Source organism: Verticillium nonalfalfae (assembly GCF_003724135.2).
Source record: "Verticillium nonalfalfae strain VnAa140/NRRL 66861 chromosome Unknown scaffold_10, whole genome shotgun sequence".
Classification (NCBI taxonomy): Eukaryota; Fungi; Ascomycota; class Sordariomycetes; order Glomerellales; family Plectosphaerellaceae; genus Verticillium; species Verticillium nonalfalfae.
This window is the reverse complement of record NW_021167235.1, coordinates 102,772-115,514: the sequence shown is the minus strand read 5'-3', so window position 1 is coordinate 115,514 and position 12,743 is coordinate 102,772. Positions and strand designations below refer to the sequence as shown.

The following is a 12,743-nucleotide window of genomic DNA, read 5'->3' as shown; positions in this document are numbered from 1 at the left end:
CACGTAGTTCGTCACCGAGAATAGACCAGTCGGGTATCAGGCAGTATGTGCGGAAGTTGGATTGCCAGCCCTGAACACTGAATTCAGGCATAGCCACATAAATAGAACCAATCAGCCAACTTGGGGGGCGGATGACAAGTCGATACTGTCCATCAGATATTCGAGTGTACTCGAAGCGGCCGAACCACACTGTTGTTCCGAGTGATATCGATAATCCAGCATTTGCTTTCCTGCGCGATGCTGATCTCTCATGGGTATCATCAGTGCCTGTTCCTTTGGTGGTCTGGACAAGCGTTGCCGGCGAGTTGGTAGCGGCTCTGATACCTGGAGAGGCTGTAGCGGGCAGAGGCAGCGGCAGCCTCTGAGCTACCATGTGTCCAGTATTCATGATCAAGCTCCTATTTTCGGTCGGAGATGAGCAACACGATGACTGCGCGACTTGGGAAAAAGATTGTGTCTGTCAAGACTTACAGTTCGAAATTCCGGATGGCCAAGTCCAACGTCTGCAGGGCTCGTTGGAGCTTCTTCTCAAGATGCTGGAAGGTGGACTTCTGGAGCACAATTTTGATCGAGGCGAGCGCCTCTTGAAACCATTTGATTTTTGCAGCTCCGTATCCAATGATCTGATAACATCCTGAAGGGAAGCGTATGCGCATTGGGATAGTCGTAGAGGAGAAGCGATGATGCGAGTCCGAAGCTCAGGGGGAATATCATCGCTGCGCAATTCGGCGTCCAAGCCTTGGAGCACCAAGTCGATGACTTGGAGGTTTTCAAGAATACTCGCGATTTCATCGGGGGTGTCCTTGACTTCGTCCCATAACTGCTTGAGCTTGACGATGGCGAGAGTCAGGTCGGCGGCAAAGGTGGCGGCGCCGAGGCCGATCCCAATGGCGTCGAGGACCATTGGTGCTAATGATATTGTTGTTAGTTCATCTCCGTTGAGCTCAGTGCACTTGCGCTCCTAGGCCTTTCATAGTATTGTAACGAAGATAGGAGCAATCGCCAATAGTGGTAGAATATGGCTGGAAGAAACAACAGGAACCAGGCTGGAGGAGACAGAACAGGCGGTATATCAAGGAATCTAAGGGCCGAAGGGCCAGGCGCACCGCAGACGGCAAGAACGCCTTGGACCTCAAGTGGCGGCCCTCTTTCGCGGGTTCTTGTAGGCCGTGGCAGCATGATTGGTGGCCTGATCATGATGGTTGTGAGGTGTCACGGATGGGTAGATTCATACGACCGGTGATAGGCCCAACCATTGGGCCAGAGCCGCCAGTATATGCAGTCATGTCGGCTTCAATGCATGGTGATTTGGCATGCGCTGTTGCTGTCGCCTGTGGATGGCACTACATAGAAACCCTGGTGGTGATGGTGTTGGCGTGTTGCACTCCGCGCACTGAGACGCGACTTCAGTTTAGGGGTTCAGCCTCGCACGGTGCCCCCGCCGCAGCACATGCGATGGGTGGTCCGAGCTTTCTTTACCCCTGGACCAGGGACAAGTCTCTCTCATTTTGGCAAAACACCATGATGACCACGTTTTCCTCTCCGGGTTCTGCTTCACCCCCCCGCCCCTAACAGTCAAGAGACGCCCGGCCACGATACATCAGTGTCGGCTGTCGACTTGTGGATGCTGCTGTTGCTCCTACCGCCGCTCACCACATGTTCCTCGTGGCCCTCCTCCGTCATGGCCTTCGCCTGCTGCTCCCCCTGGCGATAGTCTCCACGTTCTACCTCTATCTGTATCCTGTCTTTCTGGGATGCGCCTTTCCTTTACCCCTGACCGCCGCGATCACCAACACCACCCGCGGCCTTGAGACACCTTCCGCGTCGGCAGCCGGGCTGCCAGCTTTCCTCGAGACAATACACCAACATGTCCCTGATCTTCCGATCCCATCCCGCACCGATGCGCAACCGGCACCATTCCGACTCCTCGCACTCGGCGATCCCCAGCTCGAGGGCGACTCCTCCATTCCCAACTCGAAAGGTCCTCGCGTGCCGCACCTTCAGAGTCTCTACCGCCACGTCACCTACAAGACGGCGCATTCGTCGCTGCGCGAGCGCATCCGCCAGGCCCTCCACGACTGGATCGACTTTGTCTTTGAAGACGTCTTCGTCGAGCTAGAATCCCTGCGCAAGCACATCGACCTCTTCGGCAACGACTTTTACCTCGCCCACATCTACAGAACGGTCCGCTGGTGGACCAAGCCCACACATCTGACCGTGCTCGGCGACCTGCTGGGCAGCCAGTGGGTCAAGGATGACGAGTTTCAGCGACGCGCAGGGCGGTTCTGGAACCGCGTCTTCCGCGGCACCGAGCGCGTGCCCGACGAGACGGCCGTCTATCCGGCCATGGACTACGACCTGTCGGCCATCATGGGCAACGAGGGCGAGGAGGCCGTCTGGCAGCGGCGCGTCATCAACGTCGTCGGCAACCACGACATTGGCTACGCCGGCGACATCAACGAAGACCGCTTGCACCGCTTCGAAAAGGCCTTTGGCAAGGCCAACTACGAGCTTCGTTTCGAGCTGGGCCGCCAGGACCCCACCGCCAACGGCACTCTCTACGACGAGGCGACGAACCCGACCTCCGACCGCCTGCCGCCCGAGCTGCGCGTCGTCGTGCTCAACGACATGAACCTCGACACGCCGGCGCGCGACGCCAAGCTGCAGGACGACACGTACAAGTTCATCAACGACGTCATCGCCACCTCGTCCGCCGTCGAGTTCCGCGGCCACTTCACCATTGTCCTGACCCACGTGCCCCTCTACAAGCCCGAGGGCGTCTGCGTCGACGCGCCGCTCTTCACCTTTCACGACCACGACGGCGGCCTCAAGGAGCAGAACCAGCTGTCCTCGGCCGCGAGCAAGGGCTTCCTCGAGGGCATCTACGGCATGAGCGGCGACCCCGACGCCCCGGGCCACGGCCAGGGCCGCCCGGGCGTCATCCTCAACGGCCACGACCACGAGGGCTGCGACACGTACCACTTCATCCGCCAGGTCAAGGAGGGGAACCGCTACTGGGACGTCAGCCGCTGGGAGCACGCCAAGGGCAACGGCACCGTCGGCGCCGACGGCCTCTCCGGCATCAGGGAGATTACGGTGCGCAGCATGATGGGCGATTTCGGCGGCAACGCCGGCCTGCTCAGCGCCTGGTTTGATGAGGCGACGTGGAGCTGGAAGTTTGAGTACGCGACGTGCGCCCTGGGCACCCAGCATCTCTGGTGGGCTGTGCACATTCTCGATCTCATTACGGCTGTCGTCGCCGTGGCCTATGCCGTCGTGTCGATCACGGGGTTGGGGTCCGCGAAGGGCACAGCCAAGACGCCGGAGCACAACGGCAGCGCCGTACCTGTGGCTAAGGCGAAAGAGCAGCCGAAGGAGGGCAAGGCCGCGAATGGCAATGCTGCGCAAGTGCCGAAGAATGCGACGCCGAGATCGCCAGAGGAGGAGAAGCCGAAGAAAGCGCCATAGAGTGGGCCTCTTTGCGATGCAGCAGATACCAGCTTGTGTCAGTGTAATACCATGGCGTTATTTCAAGACTTGACGTTGTCCTTTTTCTGTTCTCCTGTCTCGGACATGATCCCGAAAGCTCTCATCTGCTAGATATGATGCAATCGTCGTCTTTGCTATTCACCTCGCCCACCGACGGGATGACTTCTAGCGAGAGAACAAAGCGGTGAGGCTCTCGTGCGACCGACGAACGCCGGACACGGCTGCAAGGTCGCACCCATGACCCTTCGTCCCTAGTCGGCATTGCCGTTCTCCGTTCTTGTCATCGTCACGTCTGCGTCTTTTGGCCTGGAGACGGCGTTGCACGGCGCAGACGACTGCGTTCGTACATGTTTGGCAGGTTGACATGTGCATCTCTGTGATCTGTGACACCGGGGCATGATGCGAAGAGTGATGAGGCAACTTGCCACAACAGCTACCCTGACCTTGAGACGCTCGATGCGGTGAGGGACGGACGGCAAAGGCGACTCCTCTGTTTGTCGCACCGTTGCGGGGCAGCTTTGTGATACTAGGTGCTGCATGGTCATGATGTCCATGACGCTCTTCGTATGGGTCGTCACTTCATCGCTGTGAAGATGGGAAATGTAAGAAAATCGACGATGAATCAGGCACCTCGAAGGGGTAAAGTAGCTTGATCATCGTAACCATCCTTCCCCACGTACCCACAAACCTCAACAATATGGCATCGAGGGTTTGTATGCCCCTTGAGAAATACTCAGAGTGTCGAAGCAGATATAGGTCCCAGCCCAGCAGAGATAGTTCATTCCGAGCGATCTTCTCCGTCGTTCCTCGTGAGCCACCCTATAAACAGGCTTCTTGGTTTCGCCATCTTCGTACGTGTGACCGTCGTGTACGAGCAGCCCTCCTGTTTGTCAAGATTCAGCACTTTTCAGGCGTTGTACCCAAGACATTTGCGGTCAAGACAATGGCCGTTGGCGACGGCGATCCGTGTACTACTGTGCCAACACACGACAATCTGATACCAACAAGAAGCCAGCCCTTGTGGTTTGAAAGGGATGGCTCCGGCTGGAGTGGCTCGGGCCGGGTCGAAACTTCGCCTTGTGCCATGTGTGCAAGGCGAATCGTCAGATGGTACGCGGTTCGCCATGCGCCCCATCGAGAGTCTCGGGGGTCGTGCAACGGCGAGGCCTTGCTGATTCACGGACGTGACTGCGGTGCTTGGAGGGCTCGGCGTCGTGTATAAGAGACAGTGCTCGCCCGGCATTATTTATTGCATCCGCATAACATATCTTCCGTAGTCAACAGACCTGAGCTGCACCGTCATTCAGCGAGACTACAATCGTCACAATGCGTCCCGCAACATTTCTTCTCTTTGCATTGGGCTCCAGCGTGCTTGCGGCGCCAGCCACAGACGACCTCGATCTTGGCCGCCACGCTGCCACGGCCGACTTTGAAGCTGTCAGCGGCAGGCATATCCCGCCTCCCGACCCTGTCCTCTGCGCGAAGAGAAAAGCAGAGTGCCAATGCAGCAAGATCGACAAGAGTACGAGCGAAGGTTTCTGGGAGTACGTCCATTCACCTTTCACGCGGCCCGCGGGACGAGCGAACTGACACGTGGTAGATATTACCAGTGCACGACAAAATTCTTCTGCGAGTGGTGTAGAGGGCTTTGGAGGTCGCCGCCTGGGGGAGGAGCGGCCGCAGTATGAGCGAGCGTGCTTGCGTGACCTGAACGAGTACATGGCTGAGCGAGAGTGGCCTTATCATATCCTGAGGTCACACGGTCACCTCGACTGTAGATGATTCAATGGAATGACATTGGCTTGACAGCCTACTATACAACATTCATACACGCGCGCTCGTCGGCACGCCGTTAGTCTATATGCAGATGCGACCTCTCCCAGCCGTCCCACCTGCCCCGTAGCGTAGAGTACACAAGATTAGTAGAGGAGAGTCCCGTCGGGCCCCGGCGCGTGCCGCTGTCGGCCAGTATACCATCATGGACCATGAACAAACAGCGTCCCGGGCTCGTCGTGTGCGCCCCAGTCTCTAGTGGCGGCCTTTTTCTCTTTTTATGCCGTCTTTCCGTCGGCAGGCTTCTCCTCCGTCTTGGAGGGGACGAACCAGCCCGAGAAGGAGCCCATCATGCTGTTAAGGGCCTCCTGCTGAGCCTTCTCCTGCATATCCGCCTCCTCCTTCAGCCACTTGGCACCGTTTTCCCTAATCTCCTTCTCGAGCAACTCGTAGTTGCGCTGGCCGCGCTCACGCGCAATATCCTGAAGCATCTTGCCCTGCGCGAAAGCCTCGGCGGGGCTCAGCTCGCCGTCAGGGGACTGCATCAGAGCCATGTTGGAAGGCTTGAGGCCGAGCATACCGCCGAGCATGCCCATGCCGGAGGGGGTCTTCTTGCCCTTAGCCGCCAGCTGCTTCTCGAATTCGGCGCGGGCGATGGCCTCACGACGGGCGAACTCGGTAGGGATGTGCTTGCCATCAAAGGACTTGAGGACCTTGCGGACGTCACCGTACTGCATGGTGTGGATATACTCAAGGAAAGGAATGAGGCCGACGAGATCCTTGTCCTTGGAGTCGCCGGTCCACTTGTCGAGCACAATGGCGTTCTCGGGTTGGTTGCGGACGTGGCTAGCCTTGGAGTCGATGATGATGACCTTGGACAAGTCACGGTTCAGGTAAGACAGGTCCTGTCCTCTTATTAGCAAGAGAAACGCTGTTATGGTTCTTTGGGGGAATAATCTACCTTGACGATCTCGCCGTCGTTGTACTTGGTCGCCTCACGGTACAGGGGCCACATGATGAAGCGGAAGGGGTCGAGCTTGCGAACGAGGGGCTCGCCAATTGCGAAAGGCACTGACGTGAAGAGAACCAGCTCGTAATACTGGCTGAGGTAGCGCAGGAAGTAGTCGACGCCGGGCCTCTTGGCCACCCGCCAGCCATGTTCACGTGACCATTCGCTGTGCACCAGCATGTCCTCTAGACTGATGCAGAGGGTGTAGGGGCGCTCAAAGGAGGGGTCGACGTCGGGGAGAAGCTTTTCGAATGCGGGCTCTTGGTAGTAGTTGGTGAACTCGCTCATGCGCGTGGATGCTCGGTTCCACCACAGGCCGAGCCCCCAGCCGTTGGGCACATCAGGGTGTCGTTCCTCGTCGATCTTGTCGTCCCAGTTGCGGCCGAGGTAGACAAGACTGCCCGCAGCGCCGGCGAGGAAGGCGATGAACATGCGATTGGCGAGTTGCTGTCGTTTCCTCTCTGACGACGAAACGTATGCTGATGCGGGCATCTCCCCCTTGCCCTTCCCGCCGCCCGAGAAGGCCTCGTCTTCGGAAATGGCCTGCAGCGCAGACTTGCTGGTCGTCGCGCCGGACATCTCGTACGCGAGTGTGGATGGGATACCCTGCGTCAAGTCAGGCAGGGGATAATTCGCCTTCTCCGCCTCAGAAAGCTCCTCCTCGGCAGCAGCCTTGTCGCCGACTGTGTTGGCCTTCTCGGCATCAGCTGCCTCCTTAGCCGCTCGCGCAGCAACGTCACCATCGTAGTTGGGCTCGGATGAATCGGTAGCCTTTTTGGCATCGGGGGACTCAGGCTTGTTGACCTTGGCGTATGTCCTCCTCCATGGCGCGACGGCTAGTTGCGACCTCGGGGCTGGTTGCGCAATGGCGCGGAGCAAAGGGGTTTGCAATCGCGCGACTCGGGCCGCCCTTGACAACATGGCGGCGTGTGAAAGTGTGATGGTCTGGGAATGAGGGGATTGTTGGCCTATGCTTGGTCGTACAATGCCGCAAACTCGATGTTAAGGATGGCCCACAAGCGCCATCAACCGTCGACAAATCGTAGGGTGGGGAGGGAAAGGTGGGCGGACATGCAGCGCCGATGATGAAGCTTCTGGAAATTTTTGAGTGCAGCACGCCCATAGCTCTGCTTTCCGAGGATGAGCCGTGACAACGCACAGTGCAATTGGCTCCGTATCAGGGGATCTGCACGGTATCACGGCGAGCTCAGCAATGAGGTCATCTTCCGCCTCCGAAGGAGAGCCCACTCACTTTCATTGGAATGGTTCTGCTTAGTCAAATCTTCAACTCCAACTCACGTGTTGGACTTTTCGCTCGTTCGCTCGTTCGCTCGCTTTCGTCTCCACTCTTGAAGCCATCGCCTCCGAGTCGCCTCCGCGCAGTGCATTCTTTCCAAATCCCATCCCACGCCTGATACCGACCCTCGACACTTGTACCTACCTATTGACAACTTGCTCTGCTGGCAGAACCTTCGAAATATCGACACAAACTTCTACCCCAAAAACATACACCTGACAACGACATGGCTGTTGCGGCTGCCTCATGCTGAAGGGTGGTCCCTGTCTGTTGAACGCTTTCAGTGTCGCCATGGGACCACCCTCCGCGAACTACTACGTCCCTCGAGACTTTCTACGACTTACTACCGCCTAAGACGGACGATATCCTGTATCTCCTGGAAACCGAACACAACGAACATCTACTTGGAGCACCTTGACACTTTCTGACGAAGTCTCTGTCGTTCTTCGCCACTGGAGTCAACCGACCCCTCGACATCGTTCGACGGGTGCTTGTGACTCTGCTACGAATACGGTGTCGAGTTTTTGTAACTCGGTAAATTTTCCATCATGGTTCGCCGCACAAAGGGTTCTCGAGCCCTCGGCTCGGCTCTGCAGCCGCGACCAATGCCCGCCGGTCGGAAGACACGGCGCGCCTCGGAAGCCGAGCAGGCCAATGATGCCGACAGCTTGACCCTGGACGGCTTGTCTCTGGGTTCGTCAAAGGCAAAGCGCCCTGACCCGTTCCCCTTCATGTCCCTGCCCGGCGAGCTGCGACTCAAGGTGTACGCCTACCACTTTGCGGATGCCGGCAAGGTTATGGACCTCGATCCCGACAACCACAAGCGGCTTCACAGGAAGCTGGCCTTGTTCAAGACTTGCCGCACCATTTACTCTGAAGCATCGCATTACTACTACAGCAGCCGAACCTTTCGCCTCTTCCCGACGTTTCCTGGCCGCTTCCTCAAGACCAAGAAGCCGCTTCTGGCCCGTCTCACTCCCTCGAAGCGAGCATGTCTCACCTCTCTCGAGATGCGCCTCGGTCCTGGATGGAACGCCCCGCCCCGTGGCTGGGTTGTGAACCCGGCCCTGGGGCTCAAAGACTGTATCAACGTCCGGCGGCTGACGGTCTTTGTCGAATGCGACCCAAGTGACAGCGTCTTCACGGGCTTTCGACGGTCTGAGGGGTTTTACGAGCTCTTCTGCCAAAAGCTCCTCGGCGAGGTACTGGCCGAGTTACCGGCGCTGGAATACGTCGACTTTGACGGCTGGTCGAGCGTCAAGAAATCGGGAGAAATGATGAAGGGGCTCATGGAAGTCGCCATCATCAATGACCGCGGTCTACGGTGGGGTCCCGAGCGCGGATGGACCGACGCCGAGGAGAAGGAGGAAGTCCGCAAACCCATCTGGACTGTGCCGTCAGTTTCCAGTGTCTCATTTGGAATTCAACAGGGCGTTATGGTTACGGCGTAACTGGGATCGGGATCAGGGCTGGGATTGGGCTACACCGCGTTTTTTTTCTCCCGTTTAGACGACGTCTCGCTTTTTGGGTCTCTCATTCTATACTCTCTAGAGGACTTGTTCCGAGGCCGGCATGCTGACTCTATGGAGATGATAAAGCGGCCAGAAACACACAACAAGTTCACTGCGAAGGAACCACGAATAAAATTACATGAATCATGAGCAAATGTGCTCGTTTCTTATCCCAGCGTTGTCGTTATTGTCTTTATGATGTCTGATCGATTCATCCAAGTGCGTATACAGTACAGGAAAGCAACCCAAGACGCTTTCTGCACTGTGTGATGGACCCCACTATGGCAAGTACAGCGTATCGAAGCTTAGACAAAAATTCCCCCATCCCAGTGCTCCAGGACTTTCAGACGTTCGACGACAAGACCTACCAGCCTCCCATCAACACCCAGCCTTGCAATTGGTGCGTCCGAAAAGGCCCCTGCGATCCTCAATAAACCCAGGACCGCTACACGACACCACAATGCCTCTCGACACCTCGACGTACGGGCTCTCCCTCCTCCGGGTCGACGGCCGCCGGTGGAACGAGCTTCGACGGCTGCAGGCCCAGATCCGCACGCAGGACGCCGCCGACGGCTCGAGCTACCTCGAAATCGGCCACACCAAGGTCATGTGTGTCGTCACGGGCCCGACCGAGCCGCAGCGCCGCGGGCCCGCGGGTGGGCAATCGAAGGACGCCGCCGTCAATGTGAGCATTGTCGTCGCGGGCTTCAGCTCGGTCGACAGGAGGAAGTACGGCCGGAATGACAAGTATGACTCCCTCGCGCATTCTGTCCGAAAAGGGACGTGTCGCAGAATGCAATGGGGGCGGGCCATCTGACTGACATATGGCAGGCGCATCTCCGAACTCGAGGCCACCGTTTCCAAGGCCTTTGCGTCGACGCTGCACACGCACCTCTTCCCGCACAGCTCCATCTACATCTCCCTGCACGTACTCTCGCAGGATGGCTCGCTGCTCGCAGCGCTGCTCAACGCGACGACGCTGGCGCTCGTCGATGCGGGCATCCCCATGACTGACTACATCGCCGCGTGCACGGCTGGTTCGACGAGTACGTACGCGGCAGCCGACGAGGGGGCGGACCCGCTGCTGGACCTGAACACGCAGGAGGAGCAGGAGCTGCCCTTCTTGACGGCGGCGACCTTGGGCGACAGCGACAAGGTTGTGGTGCTCGTGTGTGAGAGCAGGGTGCAGGCAAGCCGACTGGAGGGCTTGCTGGCAGTGGCCGTGGACGGGTGCAAGCAGATTCGGGGGAAGCTGGATGCTGTTGTCAAGGAAAAGGGGTCCAAGATGGTACAGGAGGGTGTGGTGGAGAAGGGCGCCCAAGTCGATGTTGAAATGACGTGAGAGAAACGGAGAGGGCGGAGAGGGCGAAGGACAATGAAGCAGGTCAAGACGATGTGTATGGAATGGGCACGATGGTATGATACCCCCGGTTAAAAGGCATGGGACATGTAGGATCATTGAACGTGAGTTTTTGTTTTCATTGTCATCACTTGCGCTGGCTCAAATTGGGGACCAGCTGGTGCAGGCTCGCTTCCAGCACGCGGCCACTAGAGCTCATCGTGGTCAGCGGGCGTCTCAGCGGCGTCCGCCTCGACGGGGGCCTCAGTCGGCGCCTCCTCGCTAGGAGTCTCGGTGCCGGGCTCAGGGGCGTCGGCCACGGTGCCGGCAAAGGATGAGCTTTCCTCGGCGGCTTCCTCCTTGGCTGGAGGCACATCCTCCTTCACGACTTGGGGCGCAACAATCAGTTCGGCAGGAAGCTTGTTCTTGGCGCCATCGCCCATGCGGATAGCATCAATCCAAGCCTCGACGCTCGTGGCATCGCCCTCGCCCTCGTAGTGCCTCCACCAGCCCCGGCGGGCGTTGACAGCAACAAGCTCAACGTCAGTCTTGAGGCTCAGCGACTTGGTCAGAGTGGCAGCGCTCGGGTTCTCGCCGGAGACAGCGTAGAAGGGGAACAGGTGACGGCCGCCCTGAGTGTACTTGTGAGCCAGCTCAGCGAGGGAGCCGAGAACCTTCTCCGACTTGTCGTTGGCGGTGGTCGGGACGAGAGCCAGAATGCACGTGTGAGACTTGGGGGCCAGGCACTCCTTCTGAAGCTCGGCCGTGTCGACGGAGGGAATGGGCGCCGCAGCGGGTGCTGCCGGGGTGGCAACAGGCTGCTCGACAACATCTTCGGCCGCAGCTTCAGGGGCAGGCTTCTCCTCGGCAGCCTTAGCCTTGGGTTCGGCCTTAGGAGTGGACTTGGCCTTCTTGCCAGCCTTGACGGGAGGGTCGGGGTTAGGGGTGCCCGCCTGAGAGAGGAACTCGACGATGGCGGGCTTCTTCATGGCGCCATCGTAGACGATAGGCTCGCTGGCGCCGACGGGCAGCAGGATCAGTGTGGGGAACTTTTCGATTCCATACTTTTCAACAACAGCCTTCTGGTTGTTCCTCGCCTGCGCAATCGTGATGACATCGAGAAAGTCAATGGCGATGCTGCGGAGCAGCGGGCTCGTTGTGCCCTTCTCGGTGAAGAGGATGGCCCTGGGCTTGTCGGTGCCATCGGCGACAAAGGCATCGAGGTCCTTGTCGGTCACCTTCTTGACATGGTTGTTGATCTTGTCCACAAGGGCGTCGACGATGCCGGTGGCGGTGCGGGGTCCGTTGTAGTCTTCGACGGCGGGCTTGCCGCTCTTCTTGCCAGGGCGAATGATTTTGAGGGTGGGGAAGCCCTGGATGCCAAACTGACCGCAGAGAGGCTTGTTGGCATCATCGTCACAGTCGACGGCGGCGACCTTGGCAAGTCCTTCGAGGCTCTTGGCTGCCTTCTCGTAGGCGGGCTGGAGGTTCTTGCAATGGCCGCACCAGGGAGCGTAAAACTCGACAATCTGGACAACATGGCAATGTCAACAAAGGAAGAGAACGCTCAAAAGAAATGTGGCCAATTCATACCGAAGTGTAGTTCGACTGCGCGATCAAGCGGTCGTAGCTCTTGCCATCCACCTGAAGAACAGCAGAGCTCTTGGGGTACATGCCTGCCATAGTCCCAGGCATGGAAGCCAGGGCGGCAATGCCCGCAGCGAGGAGGGTGGGATGATGCATCGTGTAAGTGGACGAGGTGCACTGGAACAATCTGGGGTTGATTCCGGGCGGAGAGTGAGGTGAAGGCAATCAATGGGAGGTGGTCGTTTGCCAGGAGATGCCTACCATATATATCAGACAGCTGGCAGTATCCCAAGGTGGTGGTGGTGTTGTGTTCTTGTTCTTATTTTTGGCAAAAGGCCAGCGTGGAAGATGGGAGCGAACAGGCTACAGGGGAGCACAGGAGGCTTTGCTGGCCCGTAGGTACCTACCTACCTTAAGGACGACAGGCTCTGAATAGCCCTTTGTCCATTGGCACATCCTACAGTGCACCGTAGCATTCCCCACACCAGCTTCGAGCTCACACCCGCCGCTGGCCCCACTGTTTCTGTGTCTGCGGGGCTGGGCCGCCAAACAGCGCTGTACCTTAGCGACGTCAGCCTGCAACCTGCTCGTCTGCGGTCTAGCGCCTGGTCGCCACTGCTGTCTGCGTCTCCCCCATTCTGAGGGAAGGTGGTACCTTGATGAACTAGGCTGCCGGCATCCTCTCGCGCAACCTCAATGTCCAAAACTCCAACATCGTCCAGCTCTTATTCCCTGCGT

The 12,743-nt window shown here is 58.3% G+C and overlaps 7 protein-coding genes across 7 annotated transcripts; 4 read left to right on the top strand and 3 right to left on the bottom strand.

Moving 5' to 3' along the window:
- Positions 1 to 467: 467 nt before the first annotated feature.
- Positions 468 to 904, bottom strand: D7B24_000241 (uncharacterized protein; the record flags this gene model as incomplete). Its single annotated transcript, XM_028634502.1, has 2 exons — positions 468 to 623; positions 749 to 904. The coding sequence occupies 2 exons, from the start codon at positions 902 to 904 to the stop codon at positions 468 to 470; spliced, it is 312 nt and encodes a 103-aa protein (XP_028498204.1).
- A 752-nt stretch (positions 905 to 1,656) lies between these two features.
- D7B24_000240 (uncharacterized protein) lies at positions 1,657 to 3,468 on the top strand (the record flags this gene model as incomplete). The annotated part of the gene is made up of 1 exon (XM_028634501.1): positions 1,657 to 3,468. The coding sequence occupies one exon, from the start codon at positions 1,657 to 1,659 to the stop codon at positions 3,466 to 3,468; it is 1,812 nt and encodes a 603-aa protein (XP_028498203.1).
- Positions 3,469 to 4,815: 1,347 nt separating this feature from the next.
- Positions 4,816 to 5,177, top strand: D7B24_000239 (uncharacterized protein; the record flags this gene model as incomplete). Its single annotated transcript, XM_028634500.1, has 2 exons — positions 4,816 to 5,033; positions 5,090 to 5,177. The coding sequence occupies 2 exons, from the start codon at positions 4,816 to 4,818 to the stop codon at positions 5,175 to 5,177; spliced, it is 306 nt and encodes a 101-aa protein (XP_028498202.1).
- Positions 5,178 to 5,540: 363 nt separating this feature from the next.
- TIM50 (mitochondrial inner membrane protein required for protein import) lies at positions 5,541 to 7,192 on the bottom strand (the record flags this gene model as incomplete). The annotated part of the gene is made up of 2 exons (XM_028634499.1): positions 5,541 to 6,167; positions 6,224 to 7,192. 2 exons carry the CDS (start codon positions 7,190 to 7,192, stop codon positions 5,541 to 5,543), a joined length of 1,596 nt encoding a protein of 531 aa, XP_028498201.1.
- A 924-nt stretch (positions 7,193 to 8,116) lies between these two features.
- D7B24_000237 (uncharacterized protein) lies at positions 8,117 to 9,019 on the top strand (the record flags this gene model as incomplete). The annotated part of the gene is made up of 1 exon (XM_028634498.1): positions 8,117 to 9,019. The coding sequence occupies one exon, from the start codon at positions 8,117 to 8,119 to the stop codon at positions 9,017 to 9,019; it is 903 nt and encodes a 300-aa protein (XP_028498200.1).
- Positions 9,020 to 9,539: 520 nt separating this feature from the next.
- SKI6 (Exosome non-catalytic core component) lies at positions 9,540 to 10,421 on the top strand (the record flags this gene model as incomplete). The annotated part of the gene is made up of 2 exons (XM_028634497.1): positions 9,540 to 9,826; positions 9,911 to 10,421. 2 exons carry the CDS (start codon positions 9,540 to 9,542, stop codon positions 10,419 to 10,421), a joined length of 798 nt encoding a protein of 265 aa, XP_028498199.1.
- A 206-nt stretch (positions 10,422 to 10,627) lies between these two features.
- Positions 10,628 to 12,161, bottom strand: D7B24_000235 (uncharacterized protein; the record flags this gene model as incomplete). The annotated part of the gene is made up of 2 exons (XM_028634496.1): positions 10,628 to 11,947; positions 12,012 to 12,161. The coding sequence occupies 2 exons, from the start codon at positions 12,159 to 12,161 to the stop codon at positions 10,628 to 10,630; spliced, it is 1,470 nt and encodes a 489-aa protein (XP_028498198.1).
- Between the last annotated feature and the right edge of the window lie 582 nt (positions 12,162 to 12,743).